The 24,617-nt window shown below is 44.8% G+C and overlaps 1 protein-coding gene across 3 annotated transcripts in view; it reads right to left on the bottom strand.

Annotated features, from left to right (window-relative positions):
* The window catches only part of slc23a3 (solute carrier family 23 member 3), a 130,245-nt gene that overhangs the window by 90,506 nt on the left and 15,122 nt on the right, over nucleotides 1–24,617 (bottom strand). For all 3 annotated transcript variants that reach the window (XM_043694285.1, XM_043694282.1, XM_043694283.1), the window contains exons 3-5: nucleotides 22,302–22,396; nucleotides 14,886–14,971; nucleotides 10,063–10,244 (exon numbers count right to left, since the gene is read on the bottom strand). In XM_043694285.1, the coding sequence (XP_043550220.1) occupies nucleotides 10,063–10,244; nucleotides 14,886–14,971; nucleotides 22,302–22,396 (363 nt within the window). The remainder of the gene's footprint in view (nucleotides 1–10,062; nucleotides 10,245–14,885; nucleotides 14,972–22,301; nucleotides 22,397–24,617) is intronic.

The following is a 24,617-nucleotide window of genomic DNA, read 5'->3' as shown; positions in this document are numbered from 1 at the left end:
ATTACAGCACACAAGGGGCAGTTAATGACGATAGAAACTCATAGAATTGTGGGCAAATTACTGACATAGCCGGGAGAAGTTGACAGACAGGAACCTCGATTATCCGGCATTCGATTAACTGAATTTTAGATTATCCGAACAAGATTGCAAGGTCCCGATGCGTGGCTAACTATGTTATCCAGCATCGATTATCCGGTATTCAATTAACCGAATGACATACTCACCACCTGTGTCCTTCGGATAGTCGATGTTCCTCTGTAATGGGTAAGTAGGAGAAAGTGAGGGCTGCAGATGCTGGGGATCAGCATCAAAAAGGGTGGTGCTGGAAAAGCACAGCCGGTCAGGCAGCATCCAAGGAACAGGAGAGTCAATGTTTCGGGAATATCAGAATTCCTGATGAAGACCTTATGCTGGAAACATGGATGGTCCTGTTCCTCGGATGCTGCCTGACCGGCTGTGCTTTTCCAGTAACACACATTTTTAGATATGGGTAAGATGTGACCAGTGGTGTGCCACAAGGATCTGTGTTAGAGACTCAATTATTTAAATTATTTATTAACGACTTGGATAATGGCTTGGCAAGTCATTAATTCAAATTTGTGAAGACGCAGAGTTATCCGGCATTGTGGTCACTGTGAACGATTGCATTAAATTTCAAAGGGACACTGATGGACTGAGTGAATGGGTAAAATTGTGACAAGTGGATTTCAATGTAAGCAAGTGTGAGATTATCCATATTAGACCAATAAAGGATAGATCAGGGTACTTTCTAGACGGCATGAAATTAAATATAATGGATGTCTGGTACGGGATGGGGGGGGGTGGGGGTGTTCAGGTTCAGAGATCTTTAAAATTAGATTAGATTACATTACAGTGTGGAAACCAACTTATAAACGGACTCAAGAGCAGAACCCATTCACAACCCAGGGACTGTACCCCCGTGTAGGGTCATTATTACCTCGCTGCTTCTGGGATCTTTCCGTGCACAAAATGGCTGCTGCATTGTCTCCAGTGGCTAAACATATTCGGAGGCACTTTGTTGGTTGTAAAACACTTTGTTGAGATGTATGGTGGTCATGAAAAGTGCCGTGTTAATGCAAATCTGGCACAAGAATGTTACAATTTGCAATTATATAGCAACCCTCTGGTCCTCAGAACCTCCCAGAGCACTTTCTAACCAATGAATTACTATAGCTGAATTTTTGAAAAGCTTTCAGTGCAATGTAGTTAAACTGCATCGGTCACTTGGTGGACAGCAGACGAGTACCAGTGGTGTGATTTCTAGAGATGTTGGAAAGGGCCAGGAATTCAGGCAGATATCTTTGCTACTCTTTGTAACAGTGACCTTAATTGTTCACACAGTCCAAATCTTCAGCTGGAGAACCAGTGCCTCCAAAAACACTCCCCGTGTATGTGTGGGATTCCTCTGGATGCTCCAGTTTCCTCCCACAACCCAAAGATGTGCAGGTCAGGTGAATTGGCTAAATTGCCCATAGTGTTGGGAGCATTGGTCAGAGGGAAGTAGGTCTGGGTGAGTTACTCTTCGGAGGGTCGGTGCGGACTTGTTGGATCGAAGGGCCTGTTTCCACACTGTAGGGAATCTAATCTAAACTAATCTAAAAAAAATCATTGTCAAAGGAAGGGCTGATAGGAGAAGCTGCAGAGAAAATGGGAACATGGAAATGAGCTTGGCTGTGCTTTCTTTCTGTCTTGCTGGGTCCACTACTTTTCATCATTTATATAAAAACTATACCTCCCATGTGAACATAGGAGGGATAGTTAGTAAGTTTATAGATGACACCAAAGTCGGATTTTTAGTGGACAGCGAAGAAGGTTACCTCAGAGCACAATAAGATCCTGACCAGTTGGGCTAATGGGCTGAGAAGTGGCAGATGGAGTTTTAATTTAGATAAATGCGAGGTGCTGCATTTTAGAAAGGCAAATCAGGGCAGGACTGGTACACTTAATGGTAAGGTCCTGGAGAGTGTTGCTCAAAAACGAGACCTTGGAGTACAGGTTCATAGTTCTTGAAGTGGAGTCCCAGGTAGACAGGGTAATGAAAAACGCATTTGGTATGCTTTCCTTTATTGGTCAGAGTATTGAGTAAAGGAGTTGGGAGGTCATGTCCCGGCTGTACAGGACATTGGTCAGATCACTTTGGGAATATTGCGTGCAATTCTGGTCTCCTTTTGATCAGAAAAATGTAGTGAAACTTGAAAGGGTTCAGAAAAGATTTACAAGGATGTTGCCAGGGTTGGAGGGTTTGAGCTATAGGGAGAGGCTAAACAGCCTGGGGCTATTTTCTCTGGAGCATTGGAGGCTGAGGGGTGACCTTATAGAGGTTTACAAAATCATGAGGGGCATGGATAGGGTACATAGGCAAAGTGAAGGATTCAATAATGAGAGGTTACGCTTTCAAGGTGAGAGGTGGAAAGTTTAAGGGGGATACATGCGGCAAGTACTTCACACAGAGGATGGTGGGCGTCTGGAACGTGTTGCCAGCAGAGGTGGTAGAGGTAGGCATGGTAGATTCATTTAAGATGCATCTGGACAGATGCATGAGTAGGTGGGAGCAGAGGGATACAGCTGCTTAGGAATTGACCTACAGGTTTAGACAGTACATTTGGATCGGTTCAGACTTGAAGGACCGAAGGGCCTGTTCCTGGGCTGTAAATTTTCTTTGTTCTTTGTTCTTTTTGTCTTTTCCCTGGGGTAAGGGGAGTCCAAAACTAGAGAGTGTAAGTTTAAGATAAAAGGGGAAAGATTTAAAAGGGACCTAACAGACAGCTTTTTCATGCAGAGGGTGGTACGTGTATGGAATGAGCTGCCAGAGGAAGTGGTGGAGGCTGGTACAATTGCAACATTTAAGAGGCATCTAGATGGGTACCTGAATAGGAAGGGTTTTGAGAGATACAGGCCAAAAGCTGGCAAATGGGATTGGATTAATTCAGGATACCTGGTCAGCATGGACAAGTTGGACCAAAAAGGTCTGTTTCCAAGCTGTTCATCTCTATGACTCTATGACTCTTGCTGGATGTTTCCAGTGAGATTTCGTTCCAGATTTCTGACTGTTTTTTGCAACCATCCCTTTCCAGAATGGCCGAGCTCTGCCACTTCACCATTTTACCACCAGGTGTCAGTGTGCTCCACAGATTGACCTATAGTGTTTGTCAGAGGGATTGGAACATTCCACAGAAGCACATTTCGGGGCTGTACCCTCAGCTAGATCTACATTTCCCCTTTTGGTCTTTTAGTTGTTTGGGAATCAGAGTCAGCCTGGCTCCAGCTGGCAGTGTTCTCACCTTGGAGCCCGTGAGTCCCCACTGCAGAGACATGAGCAGTGAGTCTGAGGTGCTATTCCCCAGTGTAGTACAGCACAAGGAAGGGCCATTGAGATCGCCCTTTTGACACTGGCCAGTATTCTGTTTTACTTTTTGATGGGGCATAGAAACATAGGAGATAGGAGCAGGAGGAGGCCATTCTTCCCTAAGAGGGAAATCAGGAGGGCAAAAAGGGGACATGAGATAGCTTTGGCAAATAGAATTAAGGAGAATCCAAAGGGTTTTTACAAATATATTAAGGACAAAAGGGTAACTAGGGAGAGAATAGGGCAGCTCAAAGATCAGCAAGGCGGCCTTTGTGTTGAGCCGCAGAAAATGGGGGAGATACTAAACGAGTATTTTGCATCAGTATTTACCATAGAAAAGGATATGGAAGATATAGACTGTAGGGAAATAGATGGTGACATCTTGAAAAATGTCCATATTACAGAGGAGGAAGTACTGGATGTCTTGAAGCACATAAAAGTGCATAAATCCCCATAACCTGATCATGTGTACCCTCGAACTCTGTAGGAAGCTAGAGAAGTGATTGCTGGTCCTCTTGCTGAGATATTTGTATTATTGATAGCCACAGGTGAGGTGCCGGAAGACTGGTGGTTGGCTAATGTGGTGAACTCGGGAACTGGCCAGGGAACTATAGACCAGTGAGCCTGACCTTGGTGGTGGGCAAGTTGTTGAAGGGAGTCCTGAGGGACAGGATGTACATGTATTTGGAAAGGCAGGACTGATTAGGGATAGTCAACATGGCTTTGTGTGTGAGAAATCATGTCTCACAAACTTGATTGAGTTTTCTGAAGAAGTAACAAACAGGATTGATGAGGGAAGAGCAGTAGATGTGATCTATATGGATTACAGTAAGGCGTTTGGCATGGGAGGCTGGTTAGCAAGGTTAGATCTCATGGAACACAGGGAGAACCAGCCATTTCCATACAGAACTGGCTCCAAGGTAGAAGACAGAGAGTGGTGGTGGAGGGTTGTTTTTTAGTCTGGAGGCCTGTGACCAGTGGAGTGCCACAAGGATCGGTGCTGGGTCCTCTAATTTTCATCATTTATATAAATGATTTGGATGCAAGCACAAGAGGTACAGTTAGTAAGTTTGCAGATGACAACAAAATTGGAGCAAAGAGGATTACCTCAGATTACAACAGGATCTGGACCAGATGGCCAATGGGCTGAGAAGTGGCAGATGGTGTTTAATTCAGATAAGTGCGAGTTGGTGCATTTTGGGAAAGCAAATCTTAGCAGGACTTATACACTTAATGGTAAGGTCCTAGGGAGTGTTGCTGAACAAAGAGACCTTGGAGTGCAGGTTCATAGCTCCTTGAAAGTGGAGCCGCAGGTAGATAGGATAGTGAAAACGGCGTTTGGTATGCTTTCCTTTATTGGTCAGAGTATTGAGTACAGGAGTTGGGAGGTCATATTGCGGCTGTACAGGACATTGGTTAGGCCACTGTTGGAATATTGTGTGTAATTCTGGTCTCCTTCCTACCGGAAAGATGTTGTGAAACTTGAAAGGGTTCCAAAAAGATTTACAAGGATGTTGCCAGGGTTGGAGGATTTGAGCTAGAGGGAGAGGCTGAACGGGCTGGGTCTGTTTTCCCTGGAGCGTCATAGGCTGAGGGGTGACCTTAAAAAGGTTTATAAAATTATGAGAGGCATGGTTAGGATAAATAGGCAAAGTCTTTTCCCTGGGGTGGGGGAGTCCAGAACTAGAGGGCATAGGTTTAGGGTGAGCGGGGCAACATTTTCACGCAGAGGGTGGTACATGTATGGAATGAACTGCCAGAGGAAGTGCTCGAGGCTGATACAATTGCAACATTTAAAAGGCACTTGGATGGGTATATGAATAGAAAGGGTTTGGGGGGATATGGGCTGCGTGCTGGCAGGTGACTAGATTGGGTTGGGATATTGGTCGGCATGGAGGGGTTGGACCGAAGGGTCTGTTTCCATGCTGTACATCTCTATGATTCCATGGAGAGTCTCCATCCCCGAGGCTCCCAGCCTCATTCCTGATGAAAGGCTTTTGCCTGAAACATCGATTTTCCTGCTCCTCGGATGCTACCTGACCTGCTGTGCTTTTCCAGCACCACACTCTTGATGCTAATCTCCAGCATCTGCAATACTCACTTTTGCCTTTCCTTACACTGCACTTTTGCCTTTCCATCACACTCCTGACTTGTGCCTTGTAGATGGTGGACAGGCTTTGGGGAGTCAGGGGGTGAGTTATTCACTGCAGTATTCCTAGCCTCTCACCTGCTCTTGTCGTCACTGTGTATGTTTTATTAGTGATAAACAAAGAGAATCAAAGACTCTGAACATAACACTCAATACCTTTATATTTTAATGACTGGCCAGGGCAATTCTACCTATGGTAGTGTTTATTTGGCTTGTCCCAGTCCAGTTTCTAATCAATGCTGATGCCAAGTATTTTTGAGGGGAATAGGTTGGGCGGGGATTGATCATTGACCCTGAGCAGGATTGGAGCAAACATTTTCCCATGTCCAAATGGTTGCTTTGTTTCCCACTTTTCAAAAATTTGAAAAGAAACAACTAATAAACATTTTTAAAAACTTGCCATTTTTACCTATTTTCTATCCAACCTACTTGGAGATGTTATTACTAACCTCTAGAACAGCTGGCGATTTGAACCTTGGATCACCTAGTTTAGGGTTAGGAGCATTACCACTGTGCTACATCTGGGTGTCCTGCTCAGGGATGGCATTACACACAATTGGAGTAGGTGAGACTTGAACCCAGCCCTCCTGTTCCAAAAATAGAGACATTACCACTGCAGCACAAGAGATCTGGAGGAAATAATGTTTTGGGTGTAGGCACTTTGGGATTGTGCATGAAGAGTGGCATGGGGGCTCAGTGGTTAGCACCACTGCCTCACAGCATCAGGAACCTGGGTTCAATCCCAGCCTCGGGTGACTGTCTATGTGGAGTTTGAACATTCTCCCCGTGTCTGCGTGGATTCCCTCTGGGTCATCCTGTTTAAGTTGTGCAGACTAGGTGAACTGGCCATGCTAAATTGCCCATAGTATTCAGGGATGTGTAGGTTAGGATGAACTGGCCGTGCTAAATTGTCCCATAGTGTTCAGGGATGTGTAGGTTAGGGTGTACTAGCCGTGCTAAATTGCCCATAGTGTTCAGGGATGTGTAGGTTAGGGTGGATTGGCCGTGCTAAATTGCCCATAGTGTTCAGGGATGTGTAGGTTAGGTGCATTAGTCTGGGGTAAATGTAGAGTAATAGGGTAGGGGGGAATGGGTAACTCTTCAGAGAGTTTGTGTGGCATTGATGGGCTGAACGGCCTGTTTCCACACTGTAGGGATTCTATGAGTGCAATAGATTGATTAGATTCTTGATTAATTATTTCTTCTCCGTTTTGTGATTTTTCTTCCTGGTACCCTGCCCGTTACACGGACACACGATGGTACACTGTATACTGTAAGGTAACTGAGCCTCTAGGATTGGCATTTAAACATCAAAAGGCATTGAGTAGTTTGCTCAGCAAAACGCTTCTTCTGACAGGTGAAAATTGCAGGTCATGTGACCTGCACCCAGCCTTGGTACCACTGAAGCTGCTGCTGAGTTAGAGACGTGTTATGTTCTTCCCAAGCAGTTTGGCTTATCTTGCTCTGAACTATTCCCACTCCTTTCCTGCTCGCACAGGATCTCGAGAAGTTAGCTGAAGAAAAATATTGGTCGCACAGTCAAATAATGACTTTTTTATTCACACGTGGCTGTTGCTGGCTGGCCCAGCATTTTTTTGCCCATCCCTGAAATGGTACAAAAGCCCAATCTAAAGATAATGATAATGCCAATGGGCTTAACAATCAAATGGTTTGGGAGGGGTGTAGGTTCAAGTTCCACCATCGGGAGACATTTAAATGTAATAAAATGTGGAATCGAAAGCTAATTGGAGCATCGAGAAAGTATCATTCATTGTTATTTTAAAAAAAAATCTCTGGTTCTATTCTAAGGAAGGAAATCTGCCGTTTTCACCTGGTCTGGCTTACTCTCAACCCTATGCAGTGTGGTTGACTCATAGCTGCTGGTTAAAATGTCTCCACAATCCTCTCAGTTCAAGGGTGAGTGGGGATCAGTGATAAATGCTTGCCTTGTCAGTGACACTGATGTCCCATGAACAAATAAAAAATAACAAATAAAACGTGTTCAAAAAGGCAGGCTGGTGACGAGAGATTTGGAAAGGTGGATCTGAAAAACACAGCCAATGAGAGTCAAAGAGAGGAAAACTGAATGGACAAAGAGGGCTGTACAGCTGTCGAAGGATTCAAGAACTTGAGTCGCTTACAGAGAGAGGGATCAGGTCCTTGGATGGATTTAAACCAGAGCAGGAGGAGGATCAAGAGCCACTCTAAGACCAGCAGGTACAAGGCTGATGGGTGATCTAGCCCTGGTATGGAACAGGAATGAGGGGTCGTGTGACAGCTGGACTGACTGTGGAGAACAGGAAGGGAACAGGAGAACATCAAAGTGGTGGGTGCCTGGAGGTAATGGAGGCCTAACAAAGGGCCACGGAGGGGGCTCCATTTGGAAGACAATTGCCAAGAAAACTCACGAGAAGCACTCTGGCCAAATATTCCCAGCTCAGCCAACTCTCACCTGATATCAAACTGGTCGCATAATGTTGCGCTTTGCAAGACTTTGCTGTGTGCAGATTGCCTGCTGGGTAGGACGGCAGGGTGCCAGTGACTGGGCATTGAACAAGAGCTGTTTGTTAGTCTTGAAGAACATCAGACTGTAAAAGGTGCTATGCAAAGGCACGTCCATTCATTAATCACAAAGTGTGAATAGAATCCTTATAGTGTAGAAACAGCCCCTTCGGCCCAACAAGTCCACACCAACCCTCCAAAGAGTAACCCATCCAGACCCATTCCCCTACCCTATATTTACCTTTGCCGAACCTATCCATCCCTGAACACTATGGGCAATTTAGCATGGCCAATTTGCCCTAACCTGCACATCATTGGATTGTGGGAGGAAACCCACGCAGACATGGGGAGAATGTGCAAACTCCACACAGACAGTCACCTGAGGTTGGAATTGAACCCAGGTCCCAAACGCGAAACACTGTCTGTGTAAAAAAATTGCCCCTCATGTTTTTTAAAAAATCTCTTTCCTCTCACCTTAAACATATACACCTAGTCCTGAAATGCCTCATCCTAGGGCAAAGACAACTACCATTAACTCCATCTATACCCCCCATTATTTTATAAACTTCTATCAACCTCCTCCGCTCCAGTGAAAAAGTCCCAGTCTTTCTTTATAACTCAGACCTTCTGAACGAAGCAATATCCTGGTAAATCTCTTCTGAACCTTCTCTAGCCTAATAATTTCCTTCCTATAACTGGAAAGAAATCTAGCCTGCATGTGACTCCAGACCCACAGCAATGTGGCTGACACTTAATTTGCCCTCTGGGCAATTAGGGGTGGACAATAAATGCTGGCCTGGCCAGTGATGCCCTCATTAAACAAGGAAAGGGTAGTTTGATGGGATGAGATGAACAGGAGGTGGGAGGCAATTAATGTGGAGGACAAACAGGGTCAAATCTGTACCTTGCATCCCAACATGCTGATGTTGCTCCTTTAACAAGGTCATGTTGTCCTTGTTTTTAATCAAAAGGGGTTGTAAAAAGCAGAGGTTCTGATTTGTCTGGGTTTGGGCCACTTTGCTAATGGCTAACAGATACTGTCCAAAGCAGTAATCAGGGAAAAAGGGCTTTTAGGTTTTTCTAAAACAATTGTACAAAGAAAGGGGAGTGGCCAGTTCTCCCAGTTGAGGGATTTTATTCGAGAGTGTGGTGCTAGAAATGTACAGCAGGTCAGGCAGCATCCAAGGAGCAGGGAAATCAATGTTTTGGGCATAAGATCTTTATCAGGAATGTGGTTTATGGGCCAGGGGGAGCTGAGACATAAACGGGATGGGGGTGTGGCTGGGGTGAAGGTAGCTGGGAATTACATACCCATCACACTCTCAGCTACCTTGCCCCCAGCCCCACACCCTCCCATTTATCTCTCAGCACCACCCCCCCCCCACCCCGGCACACAAACCTCATTCCTGATGAAGGACCTATGACCGAAGCATCGATTCTCCTGCTCCTCGGACGTTGCCTGACCTGCTGTGTTTTTCCAGCACCCGCACTCTCGACTCTGATCTCCAGCATCTGCAGTCCCCACTTTCTCCCAGGGAATTTTCTCGTTTGGTTTAGTTTGAGCTGGGGATCCCGAGAAGCTGCTGGGAAAAGAAGAGCTTCCATGTTTCAGCCAATGATCCCTGGCTGATCCTCTCTGCAATGTCTCTCTCCTGGTCAGAACCTGGGTTTGAATTTACCTTTTGGCCAAGGGGTGTGTTTATGGGATGCTGCAGGAAGTTGGAACAGCTTCGTGTCATGGGGGGGGGAGTATTGCGTCAGTCGGGTTTTCAAATAATTGTTATTCTATATTCTGCTCTCTTTGGTTTGTGTTTCATTCGGTGGTGTGTAAATAAATTCTGATTTGTTTAAAACTGAGTGGTTGGGCCAGCTGCATCCCTTCTGGAATATCCACTTTACTCCCACTTAAAACAATGAGAAAAGTGAGGGTCTGGGCTACTTTCTTGAAATATTTTGAGGGGGTCTGGTCTGTAACGATAAATCAGTGTGATAGGCAATTCATATTTGTCACATCCATTGATATATTTGAGTGGGTGGTACTCACAGAGCAGTCACACCCCAGTGCAATGAGCTGAAATGTGCCACCTCTTTGTAGCAGGACAGGCCAATTATTGACAGCATGGGAGCCAGCACCATGGGACCACAATGTCGGAACACCAGGCCCTGCAGTCCCGAAAATCCCAGGAACACTTGTAGAATTCCCGAAACAACGATGGCGCCACGTACCTGGAAGCATGTGAAACAGAGAAATTTGTTAGCTCCCCCCTCTCTCACCTAGTCTCTTCCCACCAGCCAGGGAAGGGTGTAATCGTGTGGGATTGTCACTGGGCTACTCATCCAGAGGTGCAGGTAATGTTCTGGGGACCTGGGATCGAATCCCACAATGGTGGGATTTGAATTCAATTTTTAAAATGTTTTAAAAGAAATTTCGATATAGGAGTCTAATGATGGAACAATTGTCAACCGTTGGGGGAAACTCCATCTGCTTCACAAGTGTTACTAGTCATAGAATCCCTACAGTGTGGAAGCAGGCCATTCAGCCCATTGCACTCCAAAGAGTCACCCACCCAGACCCACTTCCCTACCCTATCCCTGCAACTAGTGGCCTGCTAGCAGTAGTCAGGATGCGCGGCAGAAAGTATGTCAGGAGATAGGAAAGGAATGTAAGCAAGGCACTCTTACAATAAACATGGGAGACTTCAACGTGCAAGTAAACTGGGAAAATCAGGTTGGTAGCGGATCCCAAGAAAAGGTATTTGTGGAATGTCTCCAAGATGGTTTGTTGGAACGGCTTGTGGTAGAGTCCAGTAGGAAACAGGCAATTCTGGATTTGGGAGCTTGATTAGGGAGCTGAAGGTGAAGGAACCCCTAGGGGCATTGACCATAATATGATCAAATACACCCTGCAGTTTGAGAGGGAGTAGATTGAATCAGATGTAACGGTATTACAATTGAGTAAAGGTAACAACAAAGACATAAGGGAGGAGCTGGTGAGGGCTGATTGGAAGGGGAGCCTAGCAGGGAAGATGGTGGAGCAGTAATGGCAGGAGTTTCTGAGGGTAACCCGGAAAGCACTGCAGAAATTCATCCCAAGGAAGAAGAAACATACTAAGGGGAGGATGAGGGAACCGTGGCTGGCAAGGGAAGCCAGGGACAGCAGAAAGCAAAATAAAAGCATACAATGTGGTGAAGATTTGTGGGAAGCCAGAGGATTGGGAAGTCTTTAAAAACCAGCAGAGGATGTAAAAGCAATAAGAGGGGGAGAAGATGAAATATGAAGTAAACTAGCTAGTAATAGAAGAGAAGATTGCCAGAGACTTTTTTTAGATCTATAAAAGGTAAGAAAGAGGAAACAATGGACAATGGGCCAGTGGAAACTAAGTCTGGAGAAATAGTAATGGGGAATAAAGAAATAAGGCAGGTACTGAATAGATACTTTGCATCAACTTTCACAGTGGAAGGCAGCAAACCAGAACTTCAACAGAATTGGGGGCAGAGGTGAGTGTAGGGGCTACCACTAAGGAGAAGGTACTGGTAAAGCTGAATGGCCTGAAGTTAGATAAATCACCCGGACTGGATGGACCACACCCCAGAGTTCAGAAAGAGATAGCTGAGGAGATTGTGGAGGTGTTAGTGGGGATCTTTCAGGAATCATTGGAGTCAGGGAGGATCCCAGAGGACTGGAAAATAGCTGATGTAACATCCCTGTTTCAGAAGGGAAGGAGGCAGAAGAAAGGAAACTAGTGGCCAGTTAGAGTATCCTCAGTCATTGTAAGATTTTAAAGTCCATTATTAAGGAGGAGATTGCGGAGTACTTGGAAATGCTTTGTAATGTAGGGCTCAGTCAACATGGCTTTGTCAAGGGGAGGTCACACCTGACATATCTGTTAGAATCCTTTGAGTGAGTTAGACAAAGGAGAGCCAGTGGACGTGATCTATTTGGATTTCCAGAAGGCCTTTGACAAGATGCCGCACAGGAAACTGCTAAATAAGATGAGCCCATGGTGTTATGGGGCAAGGTACTGGCATGAACAGAGGATTATCTGACAGGCAGAAGGCAAAGAGTGGGGATAAAGGGGTCTTTTTCTGGATGGCAGCCAGTGACTGGTGGAGCTCTACAGGGGTCAGTGTTGGGACCACAACTATTCACGTGATTCATTAATGATCTGGACAAAGGGACTGAGGATATTGTTGCTAAGTTTGCTAAGATGACACAAAGATAGGTGGAGGGACAGGTAGTGTTGAGCAAGCAGGAAGGCTGCAGAAAGACTCGGGCAGGCTAAGAGAGTGGACAAAGAAGTGGCAGATGGAATATAAGGTGGGAAAGTGTGAGGTTATGCCCTTTGATAGGAAGAATAGAGGCATTGACTATTTTCTAAACAGGGAGAGTCTTCAGAAATCTGAGTACAAAGAGACTCAGGAGTCACAGTTGAGGATCTAGTTCAGATTAACATGTAGATTCAGGTGGCAGTTAGGAAGGCAAATGCAATGATAACATTCATTTCAAAAGGGATAGAATAGATCTTAATCAATTAGGTCGATGACTGAGGAGTGGCAGTTGGAGTTGAATTTGGATAAATGCAAGGTATTTTGCAGTTTAGTAAAACAAACAACAGCAGCACCTATACAATTAATGGTCAGGCCCTGGGGAGTGTTGTCGAACAGAGAGACCTAGGAGTTCAGGTACATAATTCTTTGAAATTTGCATCACAGATAGGGTGGTTAAGAAGGTATTTAGCTTGCTTGCCTTCATTGCTCAGACTATTGAGTGCAGGAGTTGGGATGTCATGTTGAGGTTGTACAGGATGTTGGTGAGGCCTCTTCTGGAGTATTATGTGCAATTCTGGTCACCTTGTTATAGGAAGTTTATTATTAAATTGGAGAGGGTTCAGAAAAGATTTACCAGGATGTTACTGGGAATGGAGGGTTTGAGTTATAAAAATAGGCTGGAAAGGCTGCGACTTTTTTCACTGGACCATAGGAAATTGAGGGGTGACTTTATTGAGGTGTATGAAATCATGAAGTTAAAAAACACCAGGTTTAATATAACCTGGTGTTGTGTGATTTTTAACTTTGTACACCCCAGTCCAACACCGGCATCTCCAAATCATGACATCACGAAGGGCATGGATAAGGTGAATAGCAAAGGTCTTTTCCCCACGGTGTGGGGGTTCAAGGCTAGGGGGCATATTTTTAAGGTGAGAGGAGAAAGCTTTAAAAAGAACACGTAGGGCAACTTTTGATTTGATTTGATTTATTATTGTCACATGTACCTAAGTACAGTGAAAAGTTGTGTTTTGTGTGCAGTACAGGCAAATCATGCCATCCAACGATCATCAGGTGATTGAGCAAAATGAGGAATATAAAGTTACGGCTGCAGAGAAGGTGCGCAAACAACAAGATCGACATTAGATTTGAAATTTGAGAGGTTCATTCAGAAATCTAATACAAGCAGGGAATAAGCTATTCTTAAACTTGAACTTGTTTACGCAGAGAGTGATTCAGATGTGGAATGAACTTCCAGAGGAAGTGGTGGATGTGGGTCCGGATACTACATTTAAAAGACATTTGGTTAAGTTCAGAATAGGAAAGGTTTGGAAGGATATGGGCCAAATGCAGACAGGTGGGACTAGACTAGTTTGGGATTATGGTCAGCATGTACTAAAGGGTCTGTTTCTGTCTGTGTGACTCTATAAAAGCGGAGATGTACTGCTGAGGCTGCATAAGGGTCTGGTCAGACCACATTTGGAATATTGTGATCAGTGTTGGACCTTGTACCTAAGGATGTACTGGCATTGGATGCGGTTGAGAACTCTGGGTCTCTACTCGATGGAGTTCAGAAGGATGAGGCGGGGTCCGTTTGAAACTTACAGAATACTGAGAGGCCTGGATAGAGTGGATGTGGAGAAGATGTTTCCGCTAATAGGAGAGACCAGGACCTGAGGGCACAACCTCAGAGCGAAGGGGTAACCTTTAGAACTGAGGTAAGGAGGAATTTCTTCAGCCAGAGGGTGGTGAATCTGTGGGAACTCATGGCCACAGAGGGCTGTGGAGGTCACGTCACTGAGTATATGTAAGACAGAGATAGAAAGATTCTTGATTAGTAAGCAGATTAAAAGTAATGGGGAGAAAGCAGAAGAATGGAGTTAAAAAATATCAGCCATGATCAAATAGTGACACAGACTTGATGGGCCAAGTGGCCTAATTCTGTTCCTGTATCTTATGATCTTATAAGAGAATACAGGGTCGTGGGGACAAACGGGAAAGTGGAGATGAGACCATACCAGATCAACCATGACCTTACTGAACTGTGAAAGAGGTTCAAAGAGCCTAATGTTGAAAAGTGTGGCATTGGCAAAACACAGCAGGTCAGGCAGAATCCGAGGAGCAGGCGAGTTGACGTTTCAGGCCTAAGCCCTTCATCAAGAATGTGTGATGAAGGTCTTAGGCCTGAACCATCAATTCTCCTGCTCCTCGGATGCTGCCTGACCTGCTGTGCTGTTCCAGCACCACACCCTTCGACTCTGATCTCCAGCATCTGCCGTCCTCCCTTTCTCCTCTTTAAAGGGCTAATGGCCTGCTCCTGATTCCACACCCTCTTTAGCCCTGGGACCAGCCTTCTGAATCTTCTCTGCACCCTCTCCAATCCCTTTGTATCCTTTCAAAAGTGCCCAGGAGGAGGCGCCATACGACAAATAAAGTCAAACCAGTACTTCATTAAGATTACCCTCAGCCGAGGATCCCATTCAACCCTGATGGAGCATGCTCACTGGGCAGCTTCCATCTGAAGCATGCAGGTTGAAGGATAGGTGGTACCCCTTGACTGACCCCAGACCTTACAATGTGCCAATTTTGAAAACATCTTACTTCACACAAGGTGCTTTTCCACTTCCTCAGTGTGAGGTCTGTCTCTGGGCACTGAGCTCCTTCACAGAGTAAGGCCACATCCGAACCTGTATTGGTCAAACGACAGAAAGATGGAAGGAGTTTTGCATTTCTCTAACACCTTCCTCCTTCTCAAGATGGCCCAATCCAGCCAGCAAAAGGCATGTGAATTGTCATCACTGTTGTAGCACTGCAAGCAATTTCTAAGGTAAATGGTTATGCATTTATAAGGTAATGGTTCACAAGCAGTTAGTGTGTGTTTCACCTACTACTGAGTTCCACCCACCCTGACCATGTCACACAGCTTTTGAGGGCCACATGAATATGCAAAGGGAACAGATGCGTTCTGTACATAATGTTAGAGTCCTTAGTAGTTATGCTTCACTGATAACGAAGTCTGTACCTTTTGCTATCAGACAGTAAATTACCTTCTTACCTTGGACAAGTGCCACTTCCGTTTCAATGTCTGTTCTCTACTATTGAGAATTGGGCAGGGCCGAGACTTAGCATAGACAAAATAAGATTGATGGTGAAACTTAAAAGTAATTGATGGGTTGCCAATGAAGCCGGCTGCTTTGTTTGGATGGTGCCAAACTTCTTGAGTGTTGTTGGGGCTGCACCCATCCAGGCAAGTGGGGAATATTCCTGACTTGTGGCTTGTAGATGGTCGACTGGCTTTGGGGAGCCAGGAGGTGAGTTACTCACAGGAGGATTCCTAACCGCTGACCTGCTGTTGTATTTATATGGCTAGGCCAGTTCAGTTTCTGATCAATGGTAACCCTCATCATGTTGATAGTGGAGGATTCAGTGAGGGCAATATCATTGAAGTGTCAGGAGGAGATGGTTAGGTTCCCTCTTACTGGAGGTGGATCAATGCCTGATACTGTGGGAGGCAAATGTTACATGCCAATCTAGCAGCCCAGTGAACATCCCCACTTCTGATCTTCTGATGGAAGGAAGGCCATCGATGAAGCAGCTGAAGATGGTTGAACCTAGGACACTACCCTGAGGAACTCCTGCAGAGATGTGCTGGAGCTGTGATGACTGACTTCCGATCTCCACAACCATGTGTTCTGAAGAGCAACCTCCTAACCTAGTGTCAATTCTGAGTTATAGCTCACACATTGTAAGGGTGGGGGGGCGGTCAAGACGGAATGAAGGAACTTTTCCAGAACAGTTAGTTTTACCCCTTTTACTCCTTAAGATTCTGAAATTTGCTTCTGTTCTTCGTCTACGTGGCTTTATTTCGAGTGTAACCTGTGGCAGGCATTGCCTAGGCGTTTAATTTAGTCTTGTCTGCATTTCGAGTAGGGCGATGGTGCTGAGGGATAGAATCGCTACTTATCAACCGCACTCCCCTCCGCTCTGTGCCTCACCCATGTATTCCTCTCCTGGAGCCTATTGTCCTTGACCCAAGGTGTTTCCCTGACTCAACTGAGATTACCCATGAAGCGGAGACCAGGGATGGGAGGTGGCTCCTTTCTGGTGTGTGAGGTTCAGTTCCCGATGCAGTGAACAGCCAACAAGAGGAGCTCTGACTCAGGCTAGTGTTCAGGCTCCTGCCCCTTTGGCCATGATCCAAGCTGACTGGAACCAAGGCAGGGAGACAAATGGGGCCCGCGTGATACAACAGGCACCAAATGGAAGACAGAGGAAGCAGGGAGGACAGAGATTAATGTGAGAAAACTGTGCAAAAAGCAGTTCAGCCGCATTTTAATTAAGAGTAAACCAGCCTGTCAAGAACAGGGCAGACTGCTGAACGATCTTGAAGACCAAAACCTTGCACGAACCTCTTTCAGAGACAAAGCAGAGAACTTTAAGAAATTGCCTGATAACTTTTCCATTTCCAGAATGACACTTTCTTCAGTTAGTCAGGCGATATTTTAGTGATCTGAGGGCCCCTGTGCTGGTAGAACAAATGAGCTGCTTTTAGAATGTACCAGAACTCGGAGTCAGTGAATGATATGTCAAGCTGATACATATTCTGAATACAACTGACTCTACCCAAGTCCCTTAGGTCTCATATTGTGCACAAACGTATTTCATTTAGTCATGGCACCTGCCAGCGTTTTATATTCGCTCATGGATTATGGCCAGTATTTATTGCCCATCTTCAGTTGCCCCTTGAGAAGATGGGGATGAGCTGCCTTCATGAACTGGTGCAGTCCATGTGCTGTAGGTTGCTCTTAGGGAGGGGATTCCAGGATTTTGACCCAGTGACACTGATGGAATGACGATATATTTCCAAGTTGGGATGGTGCGTTGCTTGGAGGGGAACTTGATGGTGTTCCTAGGTATCCACTGCCCATGTCCTTCTTGATGAAAGTGGTCATGAGTTTGGAAGGTGCTGTCTATTTGGATATTTGGCAAGTTTCTGCAGTGCATCTTGTAGTTAGTACACACTGCCGCAACTGTGCGTTGGTGGTAGAGGGAGTGGATGTTTGTGGATGTGCTATCAATCTACTGGGGTGCTTTGTTCTGGATGGTATCAAGCTTCTTGAGTGTTGTGCCAATTCCCTGATGCCCCAGAGAAGGATGGGGTGAGCTGCCTTCTTGAACTGCTGTAGTCTTTAGGCTGTAGGTATCTTTGCTGTTAGGAAGCAAGGTACAGGATTTTGACCTGACAGATGCACACTGATCTACAATTGGGAGATCAGTGAGAGTTCCCGAAAGTCAGGGTCCCCCTTCTCATTAGGTTTTGTGGGGATCTTTGTTAGAAGGTTGAAAAAGTGAGACTTTGCTGTAACATTCTCTCTCTTTCTGTCATGTCTATGCTCTATGGTGTTTCAACATGTAGGAAAGTCATAGACAGCAAGTAACATAGAACATAGAATATTACAGCACAGTACAGGCCCTTCAGCCCTCGATGTGGTGCCGACCTGTGGAAGCAATCTGAAGCCCATCTAACCTACACTATTCCAATTTCATCCGTATGTTTATCCAATGACCATTTAAATGCCCTTAAAGTTGGCAAGTCTACTATTGTTGTAGGCAGTGCCTTTCATGCCCCTAATACTCTCTGAGTAACGAAACTACCTCTGACATCTGTCCTATATCTATCACCCCTCAATTTAAAGTGATGTCCCCTCATGCTAGCCATCACCATTTGAGGAAAAAGGCTCTCCCTGTCCACCCTATCTAATCCTCTGATTACCTTATATGTCACAATTAAGTGAGTGGCACAGTGGCTCAGTGGTTAGCACTGCTGCCTCACAGCCCCAGGGTCCCAGGTTTGATTCCAGCCTCGGATGACTGTCGGTGTGGAGTTTGCACATTCTCCCTGTGTCTGTATGGGTTTCCTCCAGGTGCACTGGTGTCTTCCCACAATCCAAAGATGTGCAGGTTAGGTGAGTTGACCATGCTAAATTTCCATACTGTTAGGTGCATTAGTCAGAGAGAAATGGGTCTGGGTCGGTTATTCTTTGGAGGGTCAGTGTGGACTGGTTGGGCCAAAGGGCCTGTTTCCACACTGTAGGGAATCTAATCTAAGTCTTCCCTTTAATGAAATCAGCCTTTCCTCATGAGACCTTCCCTCCATACCAGGTAATATCCTGATAAATCTCCTTTGCACCCTTTCCAAAGCTTCCACATCCTTCCTATAATGCGGTGACCAGAACTGTATGTAATACTCCAAGTGCGGTCGCACCAGAGTTTTGAACAGCTGCAGCATGACTTCATGGCTCTGAAACATAATCCTTCCATCAGTAAAAGCTAACACACCATATGGCATCTGAACAACCTTATCAACCTGGGTGGCAACTTTCAGGGATCTATGTAAATGGACACCGAGATGTCTCTGCTCATCTACATGACCAAGACTCTTACCATTAGCCCAATTCTCTTTATTCCTGTTGTTCCTTCCAAAGTGAATCATCTCACACTTTTCCGCATGAAACTCCGTTTGCCACCTCAGCCCAGCTCTGCAGCTTATCTATGTCCCTCTGTAACCTGCAACATCCTTCAGCACTATCAACAAATCCACTGACCTTAGTGTCATCCGCAAATTTACTAACACATCCTTCTACACCCACAATTAGCTCATTTATAAAAATGACAAACAGCAGTGGCCCCAAAACAGATCCTTGCAGTATACCACTGGTAACTGAACTCCAGGATGACCATTTCCCATCAACCACCGCCTTCTGCCTTCTTTAAACTAGCCAATTTCTGATCAAACTGCACCCTCAATCCCATGCCTCTGAACTTTGTGCAATAGCCTACCATGGGGAACCTTCTGAAATGCCTTACTGAAATCCACATACACCACACCAACCACTTTACCCCCAACCACCTGTTTGGTTACTATCTCGAAAAACTCAATAAGGTTTGTGAGGCATGGCCTACCCTTCATAAAACTGTGTTGACTATCCCTAATCAACTTATTCTTCTCTAGATGATTATAAATCCTGTCTCTTATAAGCTTTACCAACACTTTACTCACAACCAAAGTAAGGCTCACTAATCTAAAATTACTAGGGTTGTCTCTACTCCCCTTCTTGAACAAGGAGACAACATTTGCCGTCCTTCACTCTTCTGGCACTATTCCTGTAGTAAATGACGACATAAAGATCAAAGTCAAAGGCTCTGCAATCTCCTCTCTGGCTTCCCAGAGAATACTCAGATAAATCCTATCCTTGTGAAACTCAATCCCATCTAGTCTAGTAGCCTGCGTCTGAGTATTCTCTCCGACAACATTGTCTTTTTCCAGTGTGAATATTGACAAAAGATATTCATTTAGCACATCGGACTCCACGCACAACTTCCCACTGCTATCCTTGATTGGCCCTAAAACCTATCTTCCCAACACTGGAACTGAAAGGGTTCAATAAAGAGGCATGTTGCCGAGGCTAGGCTGAAATTCCCTTGGGTCCAGAGGCGAAGGAGTGTTTGAAATGTAGGTGTTAAAGATAATGATAGGAGTTTGGAGAATTGAGACCAAATAGATTTTGAGTAGAAGTAAATTGACAGAGAGAAACACCTCTCTCTGGTGCGGGAGTCCAGAACATGGAGGCGGAGAGCTTTCAGGAGTGATGTCTGTCAGCAGTTTTTCACACAAAGTGTGTGGAGATTTGGAAATCTCTCACCCTAAACACTGTTGAGGCTGGGAAAGGGATCAATTGAAATTTTTGAGATTAGTGGATTTTTTATATTGGCATGTGTATCTGTACTAAGGCAAGTACATAGGGTTAAGATACCATCAGTGCTGCCTCACAGCGCCAGGGACCCAGGTTCAATTCCATCCTCAGGTAACTGCCTGTGTGGAGTTAGCACATTCTCACTGAGTCTGTGTGGGTTTTCTCTGGGTGCTCCAGTTTCCTTCCATTGTCCAAAGATGTGCAGGTTTGGGTTGATTGGCCATGGTAAATGGCTCATAGTGTGCAGGAATATGTAGGCTAAGGGGAATTACCCATGGGGAAATGCAGGGTTATAGGGTAGGGGTTAGGTCTTGGAAAGATGCTTTTTGGATAGTCAGTGTGGACTCCATGGGCTGAGTGTTCTGTTTCCACACTGTAGCAGTCCTATGAATCCAGGTGAATGGTAAAACAGAACTGATGGGCTGAATCTTTATCCTCCCATATGGGGTGCTGTTGTCATCTTCTCTTTGATGCAAAAGTACCAATGATTGGTTAAACAATAAGTTGATTGGTTAAATAATAAGTTGGGTTCTTTATTTGAAGATAAAATTATGACCAAATGAACTGAAGTCTAAGTATAATAATCTAGTTGGAACGTTGGATCAGCCATGATCCTATTGAATGGCAGAACAGGCTCAAAGGGCTGAATGGCCAACTTCTGTTCAATTTCCTATGGTCTTAGCTCCACTCCTGCTTCTAGACTAACAACAAGCTATGTAGCTGGTATACCATATCCTGTCTTCGGTGATAATGATTGACAGTAAGTTGAGCTATGTCCCCTTAAAGGTGCATGCACATGACATCGCAACATGGCATTATTAAGACCCCAGCGGTATTCCAGAATCATCAGGAATTACCAGTTAATCAACACAGCATTGTTACTAGCAATGCAACAAGAAAAGAATTGCAGGCTTTTAAATAGCTTGAATTTTATTCATTTGCTGTCTCTGCTTTATTAGATTAGATTTAGATTAGATTACAGCGTGGAAACAGGCCCTTCGGCCCAACAAGTCCACACCGACTTGCCGAAGCGCAACCTACCCATGCCCCTACATTTACCCCTTACCTAACACTACGGGCAATTTAGCATGGCTAATTCACCTGACCTGCACATCTTCGGACTGTGGGAGGAAACCGGAGCACCCGGAGGAAACCCACGCAGACATGGGGAGAATGTGCAAACTCCACACAGTCAGTCGCCTGAGGCAGGAATTGAAACCGGGCTCAGGCGCTGTGAGGCAGCAGTGCTAACCACTATGCCACCGTGCCGCCCATAGTTACAGAGTTACAGAGGCACTGTAGATTAGAATTGAACAAAGGTATCCGGAATATCGAATTGGTCAACAGCAAGTCTGTCGCTATCCACTTGGCCACAGGAAGGTGGAATGCCATGAGGATGGACATGTCAGGTGACCAAGGGAGGAGGGGTTACAGGGAGTGGACAGGTAATTGGAGGTCAGAGGTCAAACAGAGTCACACAGCACGGAAACTAACCCTTCGATACAACTCCTCTGTGCTGACCAGATATCCCAATCTGACCCAGTCCCATTTGTCAGCATTTGGCCCATATCCTTCTAAACCCTTCCTATTCATAAACCCATCCAGATGCCTTTAAATGTTGTAATTGCTATCTGCTTCCATCACTTCCTCTGGCAGCTTGTTCCATACATCCTTTTCAGCCTCTCCCTGTAGCTCAAATCCTCCAACCTGGCAATATCTTGGTAAATCTTTTCTGAACCCTTTCACAACATCCTTTCTACAGCAGGGAGACCAGAATTGCATGGATTATTCCAAAAGTAGCCTAACCAATGTCCTGTACAGCCACAAAATGACCTCCCAACTCCTATACTCAATGGTCTGACCAATAAAGGAAAGCATACCAAAGGTCTTCTTCACTATCCTATCTGCCTGCGACTCTACTTTTAAGGAACTGTGAACCTGCATGTGAAGGTTTCTTTGTTTGGCAACACTCCCCAGGACCTTACCAATAAGTGTATAAGTCCTGATTTGCCTTTCCAAAATGCAGTGCCTCCAATTTTGGTGTCATCTGCAAACTTACTAACTATGTTCACATCCAAATCATTTATATAAATCCAGCACCGATTCTTGAGGCACACCACTGGTCACAGGCCTCCAGTCCCGTGACCAACTGTCCTGAAAATACATCCAATCAAACTGGCAATCCCAACATTACTGATTATGAAAAGATCCCTTGTTGAAAGGTATGATTTACATGAAGAGTTACAGGAGAGAAACACCATACCGTTATGATGGCTGCTATTGGTCTCTGCGGGTGATGAGACGAGAGTTATGGCAGGGATCAAATATTCGAAGGATGGTGCTTGGACCAGTGGTAATCTAGACAGCACATAAAAGAGATGAAGGGAAGGGAAGAACTCTCATTAAAACAGTTGATAAAATTAACTGATGCATCACCACGCTCTCATTGTTTGCACTGAGCTTCCCTCTTCCCAACAGACACAGGTGGTTCTGCTACAATGTGACATCATGCTATAGAAAATCGCACGATGGGAAACTGCTATAGAAAATTGCTAAGAAAAAATCACTATATCATTCAGTAGAAAGTTTGTGCTATCAAAGCAACATCCACAATTCGTCAATTGCATTATAGCCAATTCGCGCTGACGAAATACTCGTGATAGCAGAATTACCTGTCGCACTATACTGAAAGAAGGGGCTGCAATTTATTACTAAGGGGCTTTTCTACTTAGGACAATGTCTGCTCTAGAGGGAGGTTACTCTGTGGGATTCCCTTCCTCAGGAGGCACTGGGATTGGGAGGGGATGCCGGGTCATTGATCACTTTTAAGACAGAGGTAGATACGTTCTTGATTAACAAGAGGGTCGAGGGTTATTGGGTTAGTGGGGAATGTGGAGTTTAGATCACAATCAGATCAGACACAATCTTTTTGAAAGCTGGAGCAGGCTAGAATAGTCTCCCAATTTGAATGACTGGATGTTGTGTGACGATACTGTCACTTTAAAAGGTTACTTTGTCCTTTTTTGTTTAGAGAGAGTCATGGAGGCTTATAGCATGGAGACAGGCCCTTTGGCCCAACTGGTCCATGCCAACCAAATTGTCCATCCCCGCTGACCCCATTTCCCTGCACTTGGCCCATATCCTTCTAAACCTTTCCTCTCCATGTAGCCATGTTTTTGAAGAGAGATTGTAAGGCAAGGGCACTGAACCGACTACTGAAGACGGCTTAAATAAGCAACTTGTGAGGACTTGGTTTTTTTTAAGTTGGAACAATGGAAATAGCCTGAATGGGTGTGGCCAGCTCTTCTGGGCCACACCCATTAGCATTTCTGGGTTTTGGTTTCTTTCAATAACATCAGAAGCTATAGGTGCCTCAAAAGAGTTGGAAGCTTCAGTGAATATCTCTTGGCTGCTATTCTGTCAGAATTTTCACTTGATGTTTCTTCCTTTTGATGTTTCTTCCTTCTAGTTTGGAGAACTGCATGTAAGAATGTGTGTCTGAATTTGTGTTTTTGCCAAGGGATGTCTTTAGGGGATATTACTATTCTGCAACAGTTAATTAGTCATGGTTACAGTATCTACTGTTCGATTAAGTTTTCCAATAGTTGAGTTATTCTAAATTCCTCTTTCGTTTATTTATATTTTGACTATAGTATTTAAATAAATTGCTTTGCTTAACATCAAGTAGTTTGACCAGTCACATCACATCACGTGTGGAACACGCTTCACATCTATCTTTAAAATAAGGAAAAGGTAGGGTCTAGGCTACCTTCTTAAATTATTTTGAGGGGTCTGGTCTGGTCTATACGGTCCCAATGTTTCAAAGTGAACAAAATAACTTCCTCATGTCTCAAAGCATTTACAACTATTGAAATACTTTTAAAGTGTGGTCACCATTGTAATGTCAGAAATGGTGCAGCTCAATTTGTGTACAGCAAGTTCCCATGAAGACCATGATGCCTTGGTCTCACTGTGTCACCTGAAGAGTATTTACAAAGTTTGCTGAGGTAAGGAAAATATTAACTTTATTTCACAAGCATATCTAATGGTAAGTATGTCCTACATTTGTCATAAAGAGCATATTAGAAACAGCTGTTAGAGCTATTTCAGCAGAGCACTTTAGCAAAGTTCAGGGCAAACAGGCAGAGTCAACATGGTTTTGTGAAAGGAAAATGATATGTGGAGGTGCCGGTGTTGGACTGTGGTGGCCAAAGTCAGAAGTCACATGACATCAGGTTATAGTCCCACAGGTTTATTCGAAATCACGAGCTTTTGGAGCAATGCCCCATTCATTCAGTAGAGTGACGAAGACGCAGTGGTCTGAAAGCTTGTAATATTAGATAAACCTATTAGACTATTTCCTGGTATTGTGTGACTTCTGACCATAATTAATTCGGTTATTGGAGTTCTTTGAGGAAGTGACATGTGCGGTGGATAAAAGGGAACCAGTGGACCAAGTGTATTTGAACTTCCACAAGACATTTGATAAGATGATACATCAAAGGTTGTTGTGGAAAATAAATGCTGTAGTTGTAGGGGACTGCAATATTGCCATGGATAGAAGACTGGCTGGCTAGCA

This window comes from Chiloscyllium plagiosum, chromosome 7, assembly GCF_004010195.1.
Source record: "Chiloscyllium plagiosum isolate BGI_BamShark_2017 chromosome 7, ASM401019v2, whole genome shotgun sequence".
Lineage (NCBI taxonomy): Eukaryota > Metazoa > Chordata > Chondrichthyes > Orectolobiformes > Hemiscylliidae > Chiloscyllium > Chiloscyllium plagiosum.
The sequence above is the reverse complement of the archived record's forward strand: the minus strand, read 5'-3'. Positions and strand labels throughout refer to the sequence as shown.